At 33.4% G+C, this 23840-nt stretch overlaps 2 protein-coding genes across 2 annotated transcripts; one reads left to right on the top strand and one right to left on the bottom strand.

Annotated features, from left to right (window-relative positions):
* Positions 1–3798: 3798 nt before the first annotated feature.
* LOC122597668 (vacuolar protein sorting-associated protein 8 homolog) lies at positions 3799–14927 on the bottom strand. Its single transcript, XM_043770244.1, has 20 exons — positions 14636–14927; positions 12136–13592; positions 11552–11863; positions 11281–11463; positions 11081–11183; positions 10864–11000; positions 10106–10739; positions 9765–9829; positions 9545–9646; positions 8536–8678; positions 8403–8458; positions 7666–8276; positions 7372–7553; positions 6991–7273; positions 6231–6500; positions 6034–6143; positions 5181–5490; positions 4768–5112; positions 4417–4666; positions 3799–4350 (listed from the first exon to the last, which is right to left on the bottom strand). Exons 2-20 carry the CDS (start codon positions 13543–13545, stop codon positions 4319–4321), a joined length of 5538 nt encoding a protein of 1845 aa, XP_043626179.1. The 5' UTR covers positions 13546–13592; positions 14636–14927; the 3' UTR covers positions 3799–4318.
* A 6506-nt stretch (positions 14928–21433) lies between these two features.
* LOC122586093 (stemmadenine O-acetyltransferase-like) lies at positions 21434–22829 on the top strand. Its single transcript, XM_043758199.1, has one exon. The coding sequence runs from the start codon at positions 21543–21545 to the stop codon at positions 22827–22829; it is 1287 nt and encodes a 428-aa protein (XP_043614134.1). The 5' UTR covers positions 21434–21542.
* Positions 22830–23840: the final 1011 nt, after the last annotated feature.

The following is a 23840-nucleotide window of genomic DNA, read 5'->3' as shown; positions in this document are numbered from 1 at the left end:
CATTGATTGTATGAATCATACAAAACGCATGTTGGCACACAATATATTATACATATTAATTAAATTTAAATATTTAAATCACAAACATATCATATACAAATAATAATGGTTTTTTTTATTATTAAAAATTCATATAAAGTATTATCAACTATTATATGTTAACGCATAGAAAAACTTCCTAATTTTTTATTTTACCTTATTAAAAAAGATTCAAAGAAAAATTGAATGTAACAAATGTAATTTTTTCCACTTAAACCACTTGCGACAATTACCATAAAAATTGTGGATATTATTAATGAATAACTAGCACGTTACCCGCACAATGTGGCAGTGACAGTGTGGTGGTAGGGGATGGTTGTTGGTGGTAGTGGCGGTGTTGAGTGATGTTAGATAATTGATGTAAAAGTAATTGATGTAAATGGTTAATGTAGATATTTAAAAAAAATTACTGATAGCGTTATATACTCATTAAGGGTAATTTAGTCATTTCCCTTCATGTAACTTTCAACATGATGGCTATTTTCTTTATTATATAGTATAGATACTAGATTTTAAATATATATTTAAACAAAACTAAAATAAGTTTATGACAAGTTGTGAATTTAAATATATGAAGTAACATATGCTTGGTTTGTAAAGATCAATTTAGAAATATATAGATAAAGATATACAATAGATTATTCTATTAGATATTTATTAGCTATTATTATTGGTATTATATATTGAAATTATTGGTTAAAAAGTATAAATTAGTGATTGAAAACAAAAAAATAAATAAATTAAAGTCATTTTTCAGAGAATCGAAATTTGTGATTGGTCGATAAATTACTTAAACAACTGCCTTTTAATATATAAACATATAAAGATTTTATAATAATTATAACTTAATTATTTAATGAGACCAAAATGTGTATAATATGAAAAACAAAAAGTGTAAATTTATTTTACAAAAACCAATATAAATATTAAAACATTTAGATAAAAACTATTAGGATGTTTATATCATAATATTTTAGTTTCTTTAAAAGTTATTTTATGTTAACACCTGTGAGGTTTGAAATTACCAAATGAACATTGATAAAGATTTTTGATTCAATTTAACTGTCTTATAGTATATGTTAAAATTAAAATATGTATGTATGTGTCAAAATACATGAGTTGTTTATCATTATTTCAACCTAAGATGAATTGTTAAGTATATAAATATAAATTTGAAAAATGTAATTAAATTTTTTTTTTTTAAATTTAGTTTCGATCCAGACTTGCTAAAAGCAATTTTAATTAAAATCTAATTAAAGAAAATAAGCCTAAACATTGGACGGATATATTATAATTGACTTTTTGTAATTTTTTCTTTGTAAACATTATTTGTTTTTTTTTTTTGACCATTAACATTATTCATTTTTTTTTTTTTAACATTAACATTATTCGTTTATACATATAAATTATTTAATGACATGTTTCGATTTAGTTATCAAGTGTGGATAAAATAATTAATTATAGTCGTAGCTCATTTAAGAAAAACTTATGCTTTAGGAACATAATCAAGATTCAAATTTTGGTATAAACATTTGAGGTAATTTAAGAAATAGAGTAGAATTGACGTAATATTTAGTCGTAAAAAATATATATATATATAGTTATATCTTTGTCTTTTAACAGTATTTACATTTTATCTAATTTTCTATGCTTTTTGGTTGAAAGACATTTTATCTTACTTTTACTTTTAAATTAAATGCATGTTTGGAATAAAACTTAGTAATCTTGAAAAACCCTTATTAATCTAATTTTTCAAATGTAAGAAGTATAACTTAAACTTACCAGAATTTTTCAAAGTCAAAGACCTTATCAATGAGCCACCAACCTCAATTAATGATATCAAATAAACTAATTTTCAAGCTTATATATTAATATGTCTTAATATGTTACTAATATAAATTTAATGATATCGAATAAACTAATTTTCAAGCTTTTATTTTCATTACATGTATTTGTGATTCATGCTAATATTATATGTCCTTTAAATCATTTATTATTTTTCGATTTCAAAACAACCATTCTTTGTACAAACATGTTGACTTATCTAATATTCTGTTAAAATCTATGAATCTCTTTTAAAGGAATCTCATATATACAACTTATTTACAGTCCTACTACTAATGTGGATTTCTTATTTATCCTAACTAAAACTTACAAAGAGCTTGAAATAACTTTACAAGTGTATAAATATAACGATATTCATTACTGTATCTTTTTGCATCGGTGTAATTTAATTATGTTACACTTTTTGTATTAATATATTTAACTTTTCTTATCAATAACAAGTGTACAACTATACAATGTGAAAAGGATCCTAATTAATAGCGTATTTTTAAGAACTTGGTTACGGAAGTTGCTTTAATACATGATTGTATTGAATATTTATTATGAATTGTTTTCTTGTCCTTTAAATTTGATTTTGTTTGCACCCAAATAGATGAAAGTCTGGTAGTATATATATCTAAAACATTTTGAGTAATTAATTTATATAAGTAGTAAAAAAAGAATATGCTTGTAGTCAAATTATTCGCATAGTTTAAACTTTAAACTTCAATACCATTATCGTTATGGTTTTTTTTAATAAAAGGTCAATATATTTTTCTCAATTGGATCATTTATATCCATTATGCACCTTGTCAAGATGCATCTTTCAAAAACATTTATCGAATAATGTTCCCAAGCTAGATTACGACATATTTAAAAAGACAAGATTGAAAATTTGTTGGCGGGGCATAAAAACCCATTTGGATAGAAACTGAAACATAAAAAGGTAGAATGACTTTTTTATATAACAAGAAAAAAAAAAGATAAATAGAAAAGGGATACTCATTAAAAAAATAGAATAACAATTTTTACATGAATTTTCTATACGTCTATAAATTTGAAATTTTGGATTATTTATTTTTATTATTTGTTTATAAAACATTTTGGTTATCACATTACATCTTCTGTAACTAGTGAAATTATGTCACATTACTGACAACAATTAAATCTCTGATTTTCTTTTTATTTTCTATCAAAATATTTTGGGTTTCTTATAAGTAAATTTTAAGCTATGATGCACCGAAACTCTAAACAAGTAGCCGTATCCGTTTTCAAAACTCCATGGAAACGTTTCCTCGTACGAAACACGTATGAAACATTCCCTAGAATTTTCTATAGATACTGAAACGTTTCTTTGAAGTTTCCATACAGTTTCTTAATAATATCAAGGTTTTAAAGGACTTTTTCTAATCCCCAAACCCAAACATGCTATATTATATACAATTTAATCAACATTAAATTTTTTATATTCCAAAACCAATTATTAAACACTAAATATTCAATGAGTGATCACTAATCAAGCATGTATTATACAGTTCTACATATATAATTATACATAATATCTCAAGTCTCAAGTCTCCTTTATGAAAAAATTGATATAATTTATATTTGTATATTTTTTTATTGCCGTACCCGTATCCTGGATATTTTAGTTTTGCCGTTCCCCTTTCCCGTACCCGTTTCAGTGCTACATAGATTTTAAGTCAACTATAACATTTTTTTTCAATTTTTTTTTTTTTGATAAAAACATACGTTGCTAGTTTGGATAATTATTCATTTATCCTTAGTTTTAAACATATACCAAGTCCTTCACGAGTATAGTAGTATTTGGTTAATGATAATTATTTTTATCACTTTAAGTTAGTGTTTAAAATCATTTATAACAAAGATGAGCTTTGTCAGTATAACCATTAAAAAAAACATAATTTCTTATAATTGTATTAAAAAAATTAGTGTTGAAGATTTTATATAGATTAACTGAAGCAAAATTGTTAAAAAATATTTCGCCAGAAAGGCGGGACTGTAAATATAAACAGGCAAAACTATACTTTCGGGCTTTAAGCAACCATGAGTTGCTCCAATAGTTCTCTAATTTACAATATACCTTAACAAAATTTCATCCCCACATCCACAAATGTTGCTCCTTGATCTCTTCACTTAGTTTGATAACATTAAGCTGGCATTCAGCATTATTAAAGGGACACGAATCTGCAACTTACTTCTGAGGGTACCTGTGGTAGCATTTCTATATATATGAACCAACTTTTTTGCAGCGTTCAGCTTCAGAATTGGTAGAATAACAACCGAAGGAAATCTATATCTGCTGATTATGCTTGGTTACAAGGGTTCATGCATCGAGCAAGTACAGGTACTGTCCATAGAACCCTGACTAACGATACCTTTTAAATTTATTGATCAAAAACATATGAGGTCTTCATCAGAGGGCAGCAGAAAACTATTGAGATGACAGGTACGAATTTTCCTTGCCTGTTAAAGATTTAAATGTTAGAATGTAATCACAGATCTTTCCGAGGTCTTATGCGGTGAACGTACCAAATATGTTTGATTTCAAGGAAAATCGAGCAGCTGATCCCTTCTTTTTCCGATCTTTAATTGCCTTGCCCATCTTAGTTTTTTCAATCTTAGCAATACCACTGGTATTGCTACCACCGTCTCCCCTCGACATAGCTACGCCTTTCTTCACCTTTTCATGATACACAGCTGGTGGTGCAAGCCTCAGCTGTGGCATGTTATCTACTTGTATCATCCTCTTGTCTTTATCAAGATTAGTCAATATTTCATACTGTTGCAATAACCTCTACTCAGTATCAACAGCAGCAGCAGCAGGTGGTACAAACATCACAGAGATTATTTATTAACAAAAACAAGCTAAAAAAAACTAACCCTTGATAATTGGCGATCATTCTCATGTACGTGAACAGCACCTGTCCCTTGTGTTAACCTATGTTTTGGTAAAGGCTTACTCACTAATCCATTCTTGTCAGGGACTGAGCCCTTTTTCTTTGGCATACAAATGGGGCAACCTGTAGACAAAGCTCTATGCGAGGCAGGTATCTCGCAATGCAAATGGCTTGCATGCCCACAATTGTAAACTCGAATCGCAGTTGTAAGAAGACAATTACATATACAACAAACAAGGCTCCGTGGGCCATGACCATGAGAAGCTCCTCTCTTAAGTAAGCTCATGGTATAATATGCGTCATCCTCGATTAAAGATCGAGCAGTGTCCTGATATAATGACAAAAAAAAGTCAATACATAATATGCATGCAAATATGAACGAAAAATGGGTCTTACCAAAATTCTTCTTTCAAAATCATATGTTCCAAGCAATCCTAGTATGGTAGCCTTAAAATCACCAAACTCTTGGCTACCGTTATCAGAAAGAAGTTTCATCATGACGGTCGGTAACCGGACATATCCTATCATTCCCTCAACCATTTCTTTAATAAACATAGAGAATAATTTCCTCAAGATTCGAGCACCTTTATCTGACCCTCTGATCTTCCACTTGATTCCGAATGCTTCTCCATTTTGCTGCCTTCTCTGAAGTTTTTGCTCAGAATCCATCTTATCAATGCATGGATTTGTCAAGGGTTCACAAAATCTGCATCAAGGCTGACAGTTACCACCATAATGAAATAGTACCATAATAGCAATGACCATATCAGAGATCTTCCTGGAAGCAGCCTCTCTACCCTTGGGTAGAAGTATGGCTGTCTACATCCAACCTCCCTCATACCCCACCCCTAGTGGGATTTGGTATCATTGTTGTTGTAGCAATGACCACATGGAGGGATATTTTAGGTGAATAGCATAACATGTGCATCCTACAATGATACACCATGTCTTCCCAGACATTTTGCCGTTTTCAGCCTCATATTTAGACCTAATTTACTTGATTAACAAAGATGATATATGAATCATTTTCATCTCTTTTTTTGATGCGAATTTGAAGTGATCCTTTTTTCCCATCTTATACAAACAAAAGATAATGAAAGTAAAAATTAATGGATATGTCAGAAAGACAACTAATAGTAAGGCACCAATCCGAGGAAGGAAAATGAACATTTCGACTATAGAATTAACATACAGTAACAGAAGCATGGGCCAGTAGCATGCAGTACATGAACAATATCAAGGAGCTTACGTGTCGAGCAGCTGAAACCAGAGGGCCTCGGACTCATTAGGATCCAACCGAGAGCTGTTTCTTTGGCACAATGCAACACAAGTATGCACGATATATAGTATATCAGTTACCTACAATTTGAAAACAAGATGATTGTGTTTTTCATTGACAATATGAAACATAAGTCTTAACGAGAAAGAGAAGTAAATGCAATGGACCTCCTTCTTCTTCAAGAACTCATCAAGATGATCTAACCCAGCATAATCATTTACACTTTGAGCAGCAGCACCAAGCATACTAAATTTATCTGCAAGATCAGAAAGTGTGAATGAAAGAGCACTTCCAACGTCCCCAGTCTTTTCTAATAAGTAAGCAGCAGCATCTATGATTCCATGTTCTTGGCACAAGCGTAAACATTGGTCTACCCTATAGCTTTCACAGGTCTCAAGGTAATGGAGGACAGAATTGGGTTCATATTGACATAGCAACTGCACAAAAAGAAGCTATAGTTTAGATCCAAGTTCAATACAAGTATGGAAGAATATGTAGTGTAGATTGCAGGTAATTTGACAAATATGAAGTAAACGATCAGAATGTTGTCACTGAGAAGATTTCATATAGTTTTGTTATTAACACTGTAATGGGAATAATAAAAGAAATTAATGAAAATATTGGTATAAATAATTCACTTATCTGAAACTGAAGTTTCCATAAAGAAAAGGCCTTGGTATATTTTTAGCTAAAAACAAGGTATCAATAAAAATCAAGATTGTGGAGGAAACAAATTGAAAAATAATACTGGAAATATTCTTAATGGTATAGCATCGGCCTCCAAATTATTCATACAAGTTCTCATTTAATCGTACAATAGTAGAAGCCAAAAGTGAACATCCTAAGTGCACATGAAAAAAAGATGTAAATAAATTACATAATGCAAGTCCCTCGAAATATTTAATGTTGGATGGTGTGAGCAATTACCTCAAGATACAGCTCAGTCATTTCATCAGTTACATGAACTGGATTCTCACGCAAAAACTTTGGGAACTCGGAAATTCTTTCTAAGAAATCATGTACTCTTGCCCCAGGAAAACACAGAGGTTCTCCTTTTTTTAGAAAATCGAACCTCATGGTGCCTGTTGAATGAATTTCCATAACTGTTTTAAGGTAGAGGAAGAGACTTCCCAGGTTAGACCTCAGATCAGCTAGGATTTGTTGGAAATCTTGAAAAAAACGTTCAATAACAAGAAAAAGTGTGCCCTCTCTGCCAATATTCAGCATCCATTACAAGTAATTAGGATAAAATCTAACATTGAAAGAAAATCTGGGATGATTCAGCATCTAAAACTACTAGCAACGTACCTGCTTAATTGAACTAAATCTGGAATGCGTGAAATGACTGCAGCTTCCAAAATATCAGACCTCTTGTCACTCATCAAATAATCGATATAGAAAAAAGCATGAATTGGTTCATCTATATCTTTCATGAAGCTATCAAGAGCAGCTAAATATCGGTGTTTGCTGTTATGAATGAAGCCACAGACCTAACGTAAGCACAATTATCAGTCACATGTTGCATTTTTTTTGGAACAGAAGCACATGTTGCATTAATCATCAGTGTACTAGGAGGAGAAGGAGGGGGAAGTTAGTAGGAACCTGATAAAAGTGAGCCTTCTCACACATGTTTAACAAGTATTTATCATCCCAATCTGTCTCCGGCACAACATTCAAAAGTGCTAGGACCTCCTTTTCTCTTCTTAAAAAGCAATCTCCATGTTTCCTTTCAACATTATGTGGAATGTCAGCCTCTAATGTCAAATGCTCGAATATCTGACTTAGCAATCGATTTGAGACTTTGACCTTTTTACAGGCAACAAAATGAGATATGAAGTCAAGTATATGATCTATATCAACCTTTGAAGGCCAATTTGTGTTAGGTTGAATATCCTCAATGCTAGTAGATTTGCCCTTTTCAGGTATGAGAGCAAGAACATTGACGGTCTTTTGGATCAGATCTTGACTTGGGGATGCAGAGTCCTTATCAGCTGCCGAATTGTGCGAAGGATTTTCATCTATAATTGCACATCTCAAAACATCCAAAGTTGCTTCGGTATCCAACTCTAGGAGATAATATAGATTCTTGTATCCTTCAGTGGATGATAAATTTGTCAAACCCCATGAACTTGGAGCGTTGGAATCTTCCAGTAACAAGCTTATCAGCTCCTCTCTAAGAGATGGCAAACGTGCAGGAGAAAGAGCTCCATGTCCTGAAAATAAATATTCAGTGAAAGAAAAACAAAGGTGACAATAAATCCTGCCCAATTACAACTGAAAAGAAGTTTAAGAAATCTTTATGCAAAACTATTTAGAGGAATGTTAGATAAAATCCATACCCGGAGGAAAAGCATATCCCGAAAAGCAGTACTTCAAATAAACGAGCATCCTGTACCTGTTTACAAAACAGATGTAAAGTTAAAACCATCAAAAGACAGTACCATATTTCATCAGTGTGAGTGTGTGACATACCCAAGTGATGGAGCACTCTCACTATCATTGTTTCTAAATACCCGAAGCAGCTCCTCTAAAGGTGTCCTGAAATCATCTAGACCTTTATTGAACAAATATATCAGGGCTCCATATAAGCTGTGTTCCCGACATAACCTGAACACCTGACATACAAGCATGAAATTGAAAATGATGAGAAAATCTGTGTGTCTGTGTTGGGGCGGGGGGAAGGGGTATGAGTGTATGAAATTCTTTAACTGTGGTCAAATACTTATATTTCTCATTTCTTGTTTCAGATTTTAGCAGAAGATTTGTGCTAAACATTTTGTAAATTAAACTGACATGGGGTGAGAATAGGTATTTAGGTGATAGATATCATTTCAGGTGTTCCTCTTTGTTACTACTCATTCTCGCAGAGTAGGGAATGTAATTAATTTCCATATAAGCTCAGTTTTTCACTTCTTTTTCTTGTTGGTGAAAAAATTGCAACAATGACTCATGAAGTTGACCAAGAAGCAATATTTGGTAGAACCTTCTTTTTTAATGACGAGTTCCAGTTCTATGAAGGTCTTATATATCTCATTCACTTTTGGTGCTTATAGGTCCATAGGATGTGTTTATATGTCAGAAGCGTAGCTTTGAAGTACAGGTCTGGACATGCTGGGTCACATTACCGAATACTTTTTAGTAAGTGAAGACACTGACAGGTTCTTTGAAACTTATTAAGCAGTGTGCCAATGTATTGATGATTGATAATAAGAATACATTAAAGAAAAATTTCTTCAGAAGATAAAGGTAGTTTGTGAATTTTTAGGAGGTTTTATAGATCGAATGCTGTTTGATGTTGCTTATTATTGGTATCTTTAAGACTGTTAAAGTCTATAGAGATTAATTTAGGTTAGGTATTATATCAAATCAAAGAAGAAATGTTGGTCAATCAAGCAAGTTATAGTGGGAATCTTATTAAGATGTTGAGTTAGAAAATAAAACAACCCCTGCCACTCAGGCACATACATTTTCACAAACGTACCTGATTGAAGTCCAAGGAAGAAATGTCCATGTGGAGAACACATTGTTCAACACGCTGCAGCCAACCTTTTGTACTATAATGCTCCACCAGTGCTTGCATAATCTTCCATTAAGAAAACAAAAATAGAATAAAATTATGTTATAGTTGCATATATCTCGCAGAATAATATTCTTAAATTGTCTGAATTAGTAAGCATACAAAATATATAAACAAGTAAAACCTCGGGTGGTAGCGACCCAAGCATGTCCTTCAATATATATGGTTCCAAAAGCTCCAAAAATGTCTCTGAAAACATAAAGGCAATACAAATATACAGCTATTAATGATTCGTCAATTCGATACTGCCAGAGCCAGAAATTTGATGATCAAAAACTTGAAACTAAGTTTTAAGATTTTCAAATCAGTTTTTTTATTTGGAACTAAATTTTTAAGATTTTCTAATAGGTTTTAGTTTCACCCTGGCCAACTAGTTTGAAACAAAGGCTTAGTTTTATCAATCCATAAAGATAAAAGAAGATAGGTCACATGCTAATAGAAAGAACTTGATGCACAACTATCTACCTTTCTGTTGAACAGATTCAAACCGTGATAAAATTTTCTCAAAGAGGATGTCATTTCTCTTGATGTGTACACAAACCTCAACGGCAACTCCACCAACATGGGTGTACTGCTCTTTTATCTTTGACGTCATGGAAAAACTATCATCCTTTGAATCATCCAAGTTCCCCGCGTTTTCAGCTTGGTTGCCTAATGCCACCGATATATAAGAAAAGACCTCATCTACATATGCGAGTAGCAACTCCACTAGGTAGGGCATTACTGCCATTTGCACATCATCCAAAGCTGTAGGAAGATCAAAAACACCATGGGCTTGACCATCATAAAGCATCATTGCCATGTTGAAAGCCCCCATCCAGTCACCGCCTTTGCGTAAAACTTCTATGCGTTCCTTCCATGGGAGAAGGCGAGAGACAACAAGATGTGTAGGTCCAAGTAGATACAGAGAAGCACCCCTAACAGCTATACAGTTGTGATGAGCTTTCTCTGAGTTGCCTGAAACATTGGTAAAAAAGGTGTGATATCCAATGAGTTCCCCAATTCTGCATCCATCTACAGCATAACTTGTGTCATGAATTAGAGTCCCATCATTTGCATACAGACAGAGTTGTCCAGCTGATGTTAGCACCACCAACATCTGAAGAAGGATCAAATTTGTATTACTTGTATGTTTCTTTAAATGCATGATAGAATGCATTGTACTCCAGATTTACACAACACCAACTATATTCACATATTAATTATATATTAAGCATAATCACCTGACTATCCAGCCAAGCAACCCCTACTGCCGAACTGTCGAGGGTCCATGTTGCATATATCTTCAGTTCTGATTTCACCAATTTTGCAACCTGCACTTGGGAATCCCAAGCAATTGCTAACAGCGGTTCTACATTCTCTGAATGACAACCTCATATTATAACAGATTCAAAACAATTGTAATATACCAGCAATATTTTACCCAAAGAAAAAAAATACCAGCAATGTATTTCCATGCAGTATAAGGCATGGAACCCTCTCGGACACCATCAGGCTTAGGAAGTTGAGCATAGACTTCTGGGATGCTAGATACCACTTTTGCCTATAAATGTAGAGAGCACATTACAAGTATCGTACAGAAATATATTATAGCATTCTTAATCATATAGTAAACTTCTAATCTTTTGACGATTTCATACCACTAGACCAGATTGATGAGTGACAAATATGACCACGCCTTCTTCAGCAGAAGATGGGTCTCCTGGAACTACTCCCATCATGCTTCCTATGCCACTCGTTCCAGCGTTGGTGCCGGCAGAAGAACGTCCGGACAGTAGGGGAGAAGCACATACAACTGTGCGTGTTGATTCATCAAGAAGAGTCTGCTTTGAAAAATTAAGGTCAAGTGTGATAGACTTGATACAAGTACATATAAATTTCCATTAAGCTTGAGCGAAGGTAAAGCTTTACCGAGGTTTTAGAAGTTGAGAACCTATTGAGCCATGAAGATGTAGAAAAGCGGATCAACTTAACCACACCTTTGCTATCACCACTTATTATGTTGAACTGGCGTGCCACTTGAGAATCCATTCCCATATATAACATGTGCACTACTGGAGCTTTATGTTCAGTAACAATTTTTGCAACAGAAACCCTCTGGACATCCCAAACACTATAATGCCCATCAGCATATCCTGCAAAAAGGAGGTCTCCTTGCTGGTTGAAGGACATGGATGTGACTGGGGCATAAGACCTATCACCTTGTAATCCAAGAATTAACAACTGAAATAAAAAGCAGTACTTATATCACGTCATCTGATAAGAATGCAACCGCTCATGCTTTTAGTACTATTGGACAAAACTATAACTAATGCAAGGATAAACTTTCAAGACCTTTATAAAGCAGGGACTTCAACTTCTAGAGTTCTAGTCAACAGATAACTTCATATTCATCACGGATTGAAAGAGTCATTTTATTTATTATTTACTCAAGACCCATAAAAGAGAGAAAAATACATAATAGCATATGTTAGTGTTAAAGGTATGAATAAAACCTTAGTGTCGATGTTATCAGCAAGATGTAGAGAGTATTTGCTGGGGAATATAACAATCACCCCTCTTGACATCCCCACGGCAATGTAGTTCAGATGAACGGCTAGCGACTGTGGAGTTCCATGGTCTCGCTTAAATGCTGGCGAAGAAATAGTCTTAGTGATGATGTTATCGCTACTAGTACTCAGATAACCCAACACAGTTGATCCTCTGTGAACACCCTCAAGCTTCATTGGTTGTGCAGCTGCACCCTCTTCCCAATGCAAACCTGTAAACGCATGCTTCTTTTCAAGCTCCTCGGCAAATTGAAGGGGTTTCAAGGAGGGGGATGACGTCCCTGGTGTCTCTCTGTCTCTCTTCTCACTTCCTTGATCCAGATCAATACCACCCTTTTCGACTGAAACATCACCGCCAGCTTGAAGGCCAAAATCCACATCATTTGCATGTGTTTTTGTACTTTCAAAATCATTTCTTTCTGACAGTACACTTATCGAGTCCTCCTCAACCTCGTTATCATCCACATTCCCATGGGCAAAAGGGACCACCCCCTCTACATACTGTAAGGTAGAGATAGTGGCTGACTCCAAATCATTGCCCTCAATGCGGTCATCACTGTCATCATCTATAACTGGCATGGAACCATCCTTATCCAAATCAAGACCTTGGTCATTCAAAAGAGAACCTATCTCGGATTTAGTAACAGGGTTGAGAGTATCATCACCAACATCAATCTCAAACCTACCTGCTTCGAATGCATTATCTACATCTGCTTTTGTTTCTTCACTTGGGAAACCATCACCCCACCTGTTTTTACTTTCATGTTCAGTAATCACTTCCCCACTAGATACAATATTTTCGGTTTCCAAATTATCCAGTTTAAAATCTCCTTCGACTATATTTGTATCTGAATTCCCAATTTCTGAACTTGTGCCACTTCCAGAAAGTATCTCAGAGCCAATACTAGCTTTCGGATCCAAGCTTAGCCTAATAAATCTCTCCCTCCTCAGTTTGATAGCAGCCGCATGTGGCGACGGAATCGATCGTGAAGCTGCCGCAGCGGCTGCCACTGCAGCCCCGGGCTTAGCATTTGAACCAAATAACGGAAGAGATAATTGGCGTGAAACACTAGATGTATCGCCTGAATTTATTCCGCTAATGGAACGGAACTTTGACTGAATTGCCGGTACATCCCTATCAGTTACCAATTGGGAATCAAGAGAAAAAGAATCGATTGAATTACTGTTGCTTTGGGGGCTGCTTAAGCCATTCGATCGGGAAGATGATGAAGGAGAAGAAGCATCATCGGAGTCAATATTGAGAAGCTCATCGACAGCGCTGTGATGGTAGGTATCTTCATCGTCACTGGTCGTGGCGTCGTGTGATTGCAGGAAGGCATCTAGATCAAGCTCCATAGCGTTTAGAGGGTCATATAACTGACACCACCGTTTAATTAAACTACCTGCAATATCATTGGCACTCGTATCACTAAACCCACCACAACCAAATTTACCCATTACCCTCGTAAACAAACCATAGACGTGTATTCTTATTTCTTATTCAGCAAAAAAGAAGGCCATCGTTTCAGATTAAATTATACTACGGATTATTGGCTTTTGTAGATACATTTATTTATTACCAGAAACAACTAGATCAATACCCGGTCAACAATAAAATATAGGAAACATGTCCAACATTATCTGTGAAGAGTGAATTAACGAAAGTATAAATATCCAATTTTTATTAATAAGGCATAATACAAAACATTGGAACCCAAACATAATAGTTGAAAAACAATCGAAATCTGACAAGATTATCATTTGTGTGCCGCCACTGTAATAGAATCTTCAATAGTTGACCTTAGAAGCTTTAGAGTTCAGACCTATATATTTTTAATACCCTCCAACCTTGTTCATTCTTGAACCATAAAATAGTTTTGTTGCAAAAGTAAATTGTGTAATTATTTAGTGACTGAGACACAGATCACAATGGTTTTGCCATATGGGACATTTAAAAGCTAAATCACATTAAAAATAAATAGATAAGGAAAAGCAAGAAACCATGATTACCAATTTAAGTGTACCTCCATAGTCATTAAGCTTTGCAAATTGAACAACCAATATATTTTATTTGTTGTATTTTATTTAGATGGTTATGATTATGTGATACTAATATTTTTTTCTCTATGCTCTGGTAGCCATAAATATATATAATTTCATATAAACCAGCATTCTCAAGGAAAATCCCAAATGAAAATCATAGAAATTACCAAATTAGCGCTATGAAAAATCACACGATATTTTACGTACTCAACTGATACAAATTTGTAAAATGACAATCTGATTATCAACCTTTTACTTATGGTAAGACCACTTCTAACACAAATCAAACTACATAATATCCAAAACTTTAGGTGAAATATATATATATATATATATGATGCAAACAACTAATGATTATAAAGAATACAAACATGGGAAACAAAAGAAAGAAAACAAAACTCACTGTAAATAATTGGTAAAGACGACCCCGAACACCCAGACCCCCATTTTCTTCCACTCGCTGGATGGTTGTGATGGCGGCGTGCTTTGTTGTGGTCGTTGGAGATACGAAAGGATTCAGGAAGGAAGGGGACACCGGATAATCAACAGAGAAAGGGTCGTGATTGGCGGGATGGTGCTGATGATTGGAGGTCGTGATCGTCGTGGTATGCGATGGTGATGGGGTTTTGGGGTCGGATAGAGAGACAGAGAGTGAGGTGTTTTTTTAGAGAAGCATCCTCTTTTATATTTTTAAGGGTTCAGATTAAATTGTGAATGAATTTGGATGGTTGAGATGAGAAGATTTTTTTATTTTTTTCTCTCAGCTCTCGGAGCCATATATATATATATATAACTAGATCAATACCCGGTCGTTGACTGGGTTAGAAACAGTACATGTTGAACTTTACGTACAAAGATAAATAAATTGACAAAAGTATAAATATCTAACTTTTTTTAGCAAGCAACGTTAAACCTTTCAACCCTAAACTCGTCCACTATCCTGCCAGCCTGATTAAGTTAGGTTGGTGAGTTAGTTTCGGGTTATCTGGTTAGTAGGTTCGGGTTAATTTTTCTACCCAAAAGTTATCAAGCTGGGTATTTTCAACTCGTCAACCTGAACCCGGCCTTATTGACACCCCTATACAAATAAAAGACATAAATAGTATTATAAAAAATATCGAAACTTAGATGGGCACGTATCTATATATATCTAAAAGTTCTATCAAGCAAGTGGAAAAATTAACGTATTATTGACGATTTATCGATTGGTACTTAATAGATGTAATTAGGTTTTTAGCCTTTCATTTATGGTATTTAATAGGGTTAAATATTTATAATTATTATTATTATCATTATTATTATTACTAACTAAAGGTAGGATTGAAACTTTTTGGGCTTTCTAGCACTTCACTAATAAGCATACTTAATGACCTTAGTTAATATTATTCTCTAATAATACGTATATCATCAATTATGCATTATACACCCATTGCATTTGAATGCCCCGGTTATTTAATAAACCGAGTCTTTGCACTTCATAATAAAAGCCCATCCATCCAACATAAGTCCATTTGTTGGTTTTACTCAGCCCGAACACTTCCTATCTTCGCCCAAACCGAAGACACGGAACAACTATCTAGCTTTTCTCTTTTCTTTTTTTCTTTTTAAACAAAAGTGAGTTGATTTACTCTTATTAAAAAAAAACCTTTCGTCTTCTTCTTCTCTCTTTCCTTCATCGGGTGTCCGATCAATATTCCAACCCAAAGGTAACTCTTTGTAATCTATACCTGTCAAAATTTTTATATTTATTATGTATTTATTGATACTGGGTTTATGAAAAGTCTTGCTAACCTATGTATATAAATAATGCATTTGGTTGGAATGGAATAGTATTGCTCACTGATACATTTTATTTGTTTGTAATGGCCAGCCTTAAGTTTTGGATTGCTCCTACCGTATTCATCTTGATTATCCTTTATTTTTTCTGTCTGTTGTTGATTTTGATTTGATTTCTTTTTTCTCTTATAGGTTTGATGGAGTAATTGTTTAGTGATGCTTTCACTTATGCTAACACCATCAATCCAGATTATTTTATATTGATTTCAGGCAAAAAAAAATTAGGGTTTTTATGTTTCATTTTCATTACATATATCTTTCACCTACACATTGCAGTTTAGTTATATGTGTTAAGAATTATTCATAATTTCACTGCAAATCTATTTATTATTGATATATTTTTTGGAAGTATTTTTGGATATGATTAACAACTGAGCAATGGTCTTCTATTAATTTAGTCTAAAAAACAAATGTTTCTAATCGCAAGATTAATAGTTATCTTTTGGTATGGTTTATTTGGCTTTAATTCTGATTGAACTTGGGTTTTTGTAGGTAATTTATCGATCTAAAGCAATGTTTGTTGACACACCTATAAGGTATTTTAATGTCTTCCTTCTTATATATGTTACAGTAATCAAATAATAATAAAAATAATAATACTGATAAAAAAAATGGTTTTAGGGATACTATCTTTTTCGATATTTAAATTAATACAATTCTCTCCTTTATCGGGGGGAAAATGAAATCTTTGATAGAAAACAATGTAAAAACGTAGCCGAAGCTGACGAAGCTTACACGAACTGAACATGAGCTTCAAAGGCCTTTTTTGCTGTTGGTGATGCTGCAAATGTTGCGGGGGGTAACAAGATAAAAGTTCAAGAGGTGAATCTCGACACTCTTCTTCCTTATCTATTTGATTAAATACACCATCACGGATATGTTAAGAGGCAGGGTATGCTGGAACCTGACCCAAGATTGATTACCCCGGGAATTCTCTTTAGTCTACTTTATGTCAAAGTTTTATTAAAGGTTGTTCTATTATGACTGTTTTTTTCAGCTTTTTTTACTCCATTATTATGACCGATAAGAAGGGAATTTCCATCTCTATGATATCAAGTCAATATCACCCCCATTCAGTAACTTGGTTAAATGGTTTAGCTAATTAGCATGGTTTTTTTTTACCCATTTGATGTTGAGGAAGCTACTTATTATTCCCAAGTTTCGTTTAATTTGGGTCTGATGGGGGATATCGAATTCAAACCCTGCTTCAAAAACATACAAGAATACAATTAGCAACACAGACTAGAACGAAAAAACAAAGCAATAGACAGAATTTAAGTACTTGGCCAGATCGGGTCTATTTGCTTTAGCCAGATCGGCTCTATTTGCTTTGTCCACGATAGAAGTTGAGACATTTTATTGATTTTTTGTTTTTTAAAAAGGTTTATAATTTACTTCGGACTCAATAACTCAATGAAATAGATACTAGATAAAACCCATTTATGATCCCTTATACAAACTTTTTTTGACTTATGATGTAACATGTTTCAGGCTTCACTCAACTGATGGGGAACACAGAGATAACCCGTATATCGTAATTCCTTTTTATGTGGTTCTAGAATGGAAATTTTACCTACAGATACATTGAGTGTCACTTTGAAGGGGTAAATATACTTCAAGGTGTTATACATAGTGTAATTGTAAATGGTCATGATAGGTGCTCTTCTTAAATTTCTCTAATCTAAAGTGAGATAAAATTAACTCCATGATGTTGACTGATACTCTGGATTATGTAGATGCAAAGAGTTAATTCTCGGCTGACCTTGTGAGTTATGCACTACTTATTAATGCTAACCGGAAAGTGCGAATCGAAAAGGGGGCTCCAGCTTTTCTTAGAGATGTTAGATGCTGGTATGAGGTATGCTCATCCTTCGTTCTTATTGTTGAATAGTGGTAAAAGTGGTAAGTGTGCACTTCAGACTGATAGAAACAGATCCGTTTTATACATTTTATTAGTATAGTTCGTAAAAATTACTTATAACAACTCTGGGTGACTTCGACAGTTCTGTTTTTCTCACCTTACAAACCTTTTTTTACCCGACCCACTTGGCTTCTTTTAATAAAACACTATGTAGAATGTGAATTTATCTCGCTTTACTTGAAAATATATAATATCACTGTATTTGAAATTTCTTAATCATATCAATGACTCGAGAAGACAGAATACATTATACATCCTAAAAGGATTCACCGTTTTGACCCAAATCGATGTGTCCGATTATCCATTCTGACAGTCACTTTTCCACCTTTGATGTTTTGTTTCGGTAGTTAAATCTAATTTCGGATATCTTATGCCAACATTTATTGTTATTATTTTTTTGTTGAGGCCTGGAGATAAAAACCATCTATAAAAAGTCGATAGTTTTTCGTATATTTTATTGAACATGTCCATCCACGCTAAGCACAAGTAGGACAACCACATTTATGTACTTCAGAAGTATTGTTTTATAATCCCAAAATTTAGAGTGCTTGATGGGCTTCTTGCTCTGTTTTTACTCATACTTATAGATATACATTTACTGGTGAAATGGAATACGAAGTTAAACCTACTAACATCAGTGGCAACGAATAATTTAAGTACACATGGAAATAGCATATTCCAGTTGGGGTTTTTTATTTATATATATTAATAGGCTCCATGTTAGTTGACACGCTCATTCGCTCAAATACTAATGAGGCGGTTTGTTACCGTCATGACTCATTATGGCTTATTATGGCTGACTGGTAGGAAACAGAGGTGAAAAGGAACACGAGCAAGAAATTAGAAGATGTAAGATAAGAGACATTTAAAGAAAAATAAGACCAGTACCAATGATATGCTGTTGTTGACAATCATTAAAAAATAAACGGTGATCTAAAGGAGAAGTCTAAAGGAGAGGCAGATACCGTGCCTAGGAAGCCTAACCAGGTATAGCTCAAATTATGTTCATTTAATGTAGAATATTGTTGTCGTCTTTGTTAACACATTTTTTTACTCAGTTTCTTAATATTTGGACACTTAGGGAGTACTTAGAATATGAAATGAGAATTCATAATCCTCCTTCCAAGATCGATTTCGAGCGAATAGTTGATGACCTTATCTTCTTATGTTTCTTTGTTGGGAAAGACTTTTTACCACATATGCCCACTTTGAAATTCTTGAGTTACATTTTGAACTTTTTTGCAAGTACCATAGTATTGTTACTTTTAGTTAATCTTTACCATTACCTTTTATCTGCTTTCAGGGTGCTATAAATTTACCTTTAGCCGTGTATATAAAGGAGTTTAGGTCCCTAAATGAGTATCTCACTAATGAAATCAAGGTAATTATTTTATAATTTATTTTAGTCGGCTTTTCACTTTCATGTTTCTACCCTGGTCTTTATAGTCTTCTGGCCAGTACTCATCTTCTGTTTGTTGCTTCTCTTTTTTATTTGCTCCCAGCCACTCAGCCAGACCTTAGTAAAGTGGAGCAGTTCATTCGGGCCGTGGGAACCTACTTATTGATGATTAATAAGCATATCTTTTAGTACCCACAAAGCAAATGGTGTTGATTCTTGCACTATATATATGGTTTGTAAATGATTAATAAGTATATATTTTAGTACCCAAAAAGCAAATGTTGTTTTGATTCTTGCTGAACACATGAGCTTTTAGATTCGCATTTACACATTTCACTATACATGCGTCACATAACTACTTCATAAACTTCCATTAGCAATCTAGAAACTTCAGCAAAGACGTGAAATACATCAACTAACCCAGCCGTGCAACGCACGGGTCTTCACTCTAGTGTTATTAGTATTAGTTTAATTTGTCACTCACTACAAAAATTTACGTCTTATAGTATATGAAAATACATATCTTATATGAAATCTGTCATAATGTTAAGATAACAAACCTTCTACTTTTTTTGGTATAACATATATGGAGTCGGCTATATATTAAGATTTTCAATATAGACCTTACTAAATAAGGTTGTGAAATCTCGACTCGGTAACCGACAAGTTGATATTTTAGGGTCAGGGGGTCGGGTTCACTTTTTGGGTTAATAGCTCAACCCACCTACCTAAAATATTTTAAATTTAAATAAAAAATTTTAATAGGTGGATCTACAAGCTTATTTGATCAGACAACCCATAACCCATTTTACTTAAAACTAATCCGCCAACCACCAATCATGTCACCTAAAATCAACCCACCAAACCATTTAATCCGCCCGCTAACCTGATTATTTTTTTTTGTTTGTGGTTAAGTTTAGGTTGACGGATTGACAGGTTTGGGTTGAGATTTTCAAATCAATTTTTGATATTAAGCCATAACCACGTCGATGATATAGTTATTAAGGATTTTTCTAATTGAGAATTTTAATACTTATTTGTTAACTCTTTGCTCAAAATAAAGCTTATCTTAATTGTGACACCTTACGATATTTTTAATTTTATATTTATTTTTTAAGTCACATATTAAGTTGAATAAAATAAAATATTGTATATATGAGTATCAATTTATATACAACATGGATTTTCATGTTCCCCTTGCATGCATAAGCTTGAAAGTTTTACTTTTAAAAATAAAATTATATTAAATTAATGGAAAAAAAAATATTCACATCCGTAGTTTGTAGCAATGGATTGGAATCTGTAAAGCGTTTTGGAAGTTTAGTTAAATAGCACAAAGTAATTATCATAATTATATAAGTAGTCAAACATTAAAAAGTTGCCATATATAAAATAGTGAATTTTGACTTTTAATTTAGATGGTTAAGATTTATTTCTTGATCTATTTCAATGGCTAAAATCATCCTATAACTATATTTTTTTCTCTTAGTTGTGGTAGCCATTAATATATATAATATTATGGGCTTTAGGGGGTTTTCATGTGATTAGTGTACTTCATTCATTCATGAGTACATATATAAGTGTTCAAATCAAACTAATAATAATGATTAATGGTATTACCAGGCTCGACAGTAATGATTAATGATATTAGTCAGCTTCAATCCTCAGAAGAGATTAAAGATTCGACGGCGAACGATGGCGGAGCAACGACGGAGATTCCAAATCGCCTCAAGTAAGGGGTTTTTGAGAATTCCCTTTCTTTTTTTTTAATGATAACGTGCATCTCACGTGATTTTTATTTTTCTTTAACGTTTATACCCGGCCCGGTTCAGCCGACTATTACACAAATTTAAAAACAGTAGTCAACAAGTTTGTGTTTAGTACTTTAGTCCAATTGTCAAAGGCTAAACACTGGTGACAAAGTATTGATGTCATTTCATAAAATTTCAATTAAAGTTGTTTTTAGTTCATGCCTTGGATGATTACAATATATGTGGTGACATTATCTATGGGAGGGTATCATTTTCTTAATTTATGTAGCTTCTAAATTGCATGCCGGCAAGTATTTTTTTTATGATCGAAATGAAGAAAATTTTTTGTATATAATACACCAAAGCTATACATACATGCATATCCCTCAAACTCAAAAACCATATGGCACAAAAAGTTGAGATAACCGCAACTCATATAGTTAAACCATTGTGCTCGACTCCCAAACACCCAAACACCCATGACTTGTCTCTACTAGACCAGTTATCGCCGTCGATTTTTCCTCCTATAATCTTCTTCTACGAGACTAAGCCAGACTCGAATGTAACCACTCGACTCAAGAACTCTTTGTCTAGAGCCTTGGCCTCGTTTTATCCATACGCTGGACGTGTAAACGGAGACGCTTTTGTTGATTGTAACGATGAGGGAATTCCGTATTCTGAAGCCATTGTTGATTGCTCCTTATCGGATGTACTTAAAAAATGTGACTTGAATTTGATGAGACAATTTGTTCCTTTAACTGAGGAATCTGTGATTCTTGATCACACGATTCCATTGTTAGTTCAAGTGACCTTGTTTAAATGTGGTGGAATTGCTATTGGTGCGTGTTCTTCTCATAAGATTGGGGATGCGGCTAACTTTTTTACGTTTATTCGTGAATGGGCTAACGCTTCGTTGACCGATAACCCAATTCTGATTCCAGAGTTTAGTATTTCGTCTCTATTTCCACGTATCGGTTCTTTGAATTTCAATACTGGATTTGAGATTCCAGTGAATCAAAAGCTTGTCCGAAAGAGGTTTGTTTTTAGTGCAACGAACATATCGTTGCTAAAGGCTCAAATAGGCCATTGTTCTCGAGTTCAAGCTGTTTCGGCTCTTGTATGGAAATGTGCTATGAAATCTATTAAGAAGTGTGATATTGGGCTCAAAATAACATCATCTATAGCAATGACCCTTGTCAACATGCGGGGGAGAATGAACCCACCATTACCCGAAACCTCTTTTGGCAACTTCGTCGGTTCTTTTTTAGTCGATAGAAGGTTAGTCGATTACAACGATGACATCGAGTTGGGCGAGTTGGTAGGTCAACTAAGACATGGATTTAAAGAATTTTGTGATGGTTACATGAAACAAGTTCAAGATTCAAAACAAGGTGTATTTGCAATATTGAATTATAGTAAAATGGTTGGGGAAATGTTGCAAATGAGTGGAACAGAAGTGTTCACATTTAGTAGCTGGTGTGGATATCCATTGTATGATATTGATTTTGGGTGGGGAATGCCAAAGTGGATTAGTGTAACAAATACACCATTTAGGAATGGAATCATGATGATGGACGCTAAACAAGGGAATGGAATTGAGGTATGGGCCAACTTAGATGAAGATGTGATGGACATATTTGAACAAGACCATGAACTTTTGACTTATTGTTTTCCAAGCTCATGTGATTAATAAATTATAACGATCATTGAAGAAAAAAAAAAACTCCAATATTTTATTAATTAATAACATCATTTTAATATTTTGTTTAAGTTTTTGAAATTACAGAATTGTATTGTAATATGTTATTTGTGCAAGTTATGAACAATGACCCGCCCCATATGACTAGGTTCTGCTTGATCTACGTCATATCTTGTTACACTATTTGAATTTTATTATATTGTGTCACGTTTGAGTTTTCTCATTCGAATTTTTTTGGGTTTTTTTACTATTTTTTTTCTTTTCGATTTCCAATTAAGAACTGAAATCTTTGGTCAACTTTTTTGGTCACTCGCAGTCGGATTCGCCACATCACATCTCGATTGTTTTTTTTCATCATGTTATTTTTTTTTTTCCAACTTTTTTCCCTTTTGGGTTTTCAATAGCATATTGAAGTTTTTCGTTTAGCTTTTTGTGATCACATCTCATACCATTATTCTGATTTTTTTTCCACATCGCCTGCTGATTGAGTTCTTTTCTTGAAGTTATTTGATGGTTTCTTGTACATTTTTTTTCTTCTTTTGAGTATTTAATTAATATACTGAAAACTTTCATTTAGATTCTTTTAATGTTATAAATTTTTATGTTGAAAATTTTCATTCAACTTTTTGATATTATTAATTAATAAACTTTGAATTTTCATTCATCTTTTTGTTGTTATTTGTTTTGTTGATTTATTTTTTTCTTTTTACACAAACATGTCTTCGATAGTGTAAACTATTCTAATTAACATCACCTGATATGTTAATTAACATCACCTGATATGTGGAAACAGGCTTTTGAATTTTAAATCATATTTATTTGTCACTTTTAATTATAAATGTTAGTTAAATTAACATCACCAAGTTCATGGCTTGTTGGTCAAAGCCCAAACTTTGAATTCGAAGGTCTAGAGTTTGAAACATAACCTGATATGTTTTTGCCAATAAGTTGTACTAAATACTAATATATACTGATATGTTTTTGCCAATAAGTTGTACTAAA

The sequence above is a fragment of the Erigeron canadensis genome, chromosome 1 (genome assembly GCF_010389155.1).
Source record: "Erigeron canadensis isolate Cc75 chromosome 1, C_canadensis_v1, whole genome shotgun sequence".
NCBI classification, from domain to species: Eukaryota; Viridiplantae; Streptophyta; class Magnoliopsida; order Asterales; family Asteraceae; genus Erigeron; species Erigeron canadensis.
The sequence above is the reverse complement of the archived record's forward strand: the minus strand, read 5'-3'. Positions and strand labels throughout refer to the sequence as shown.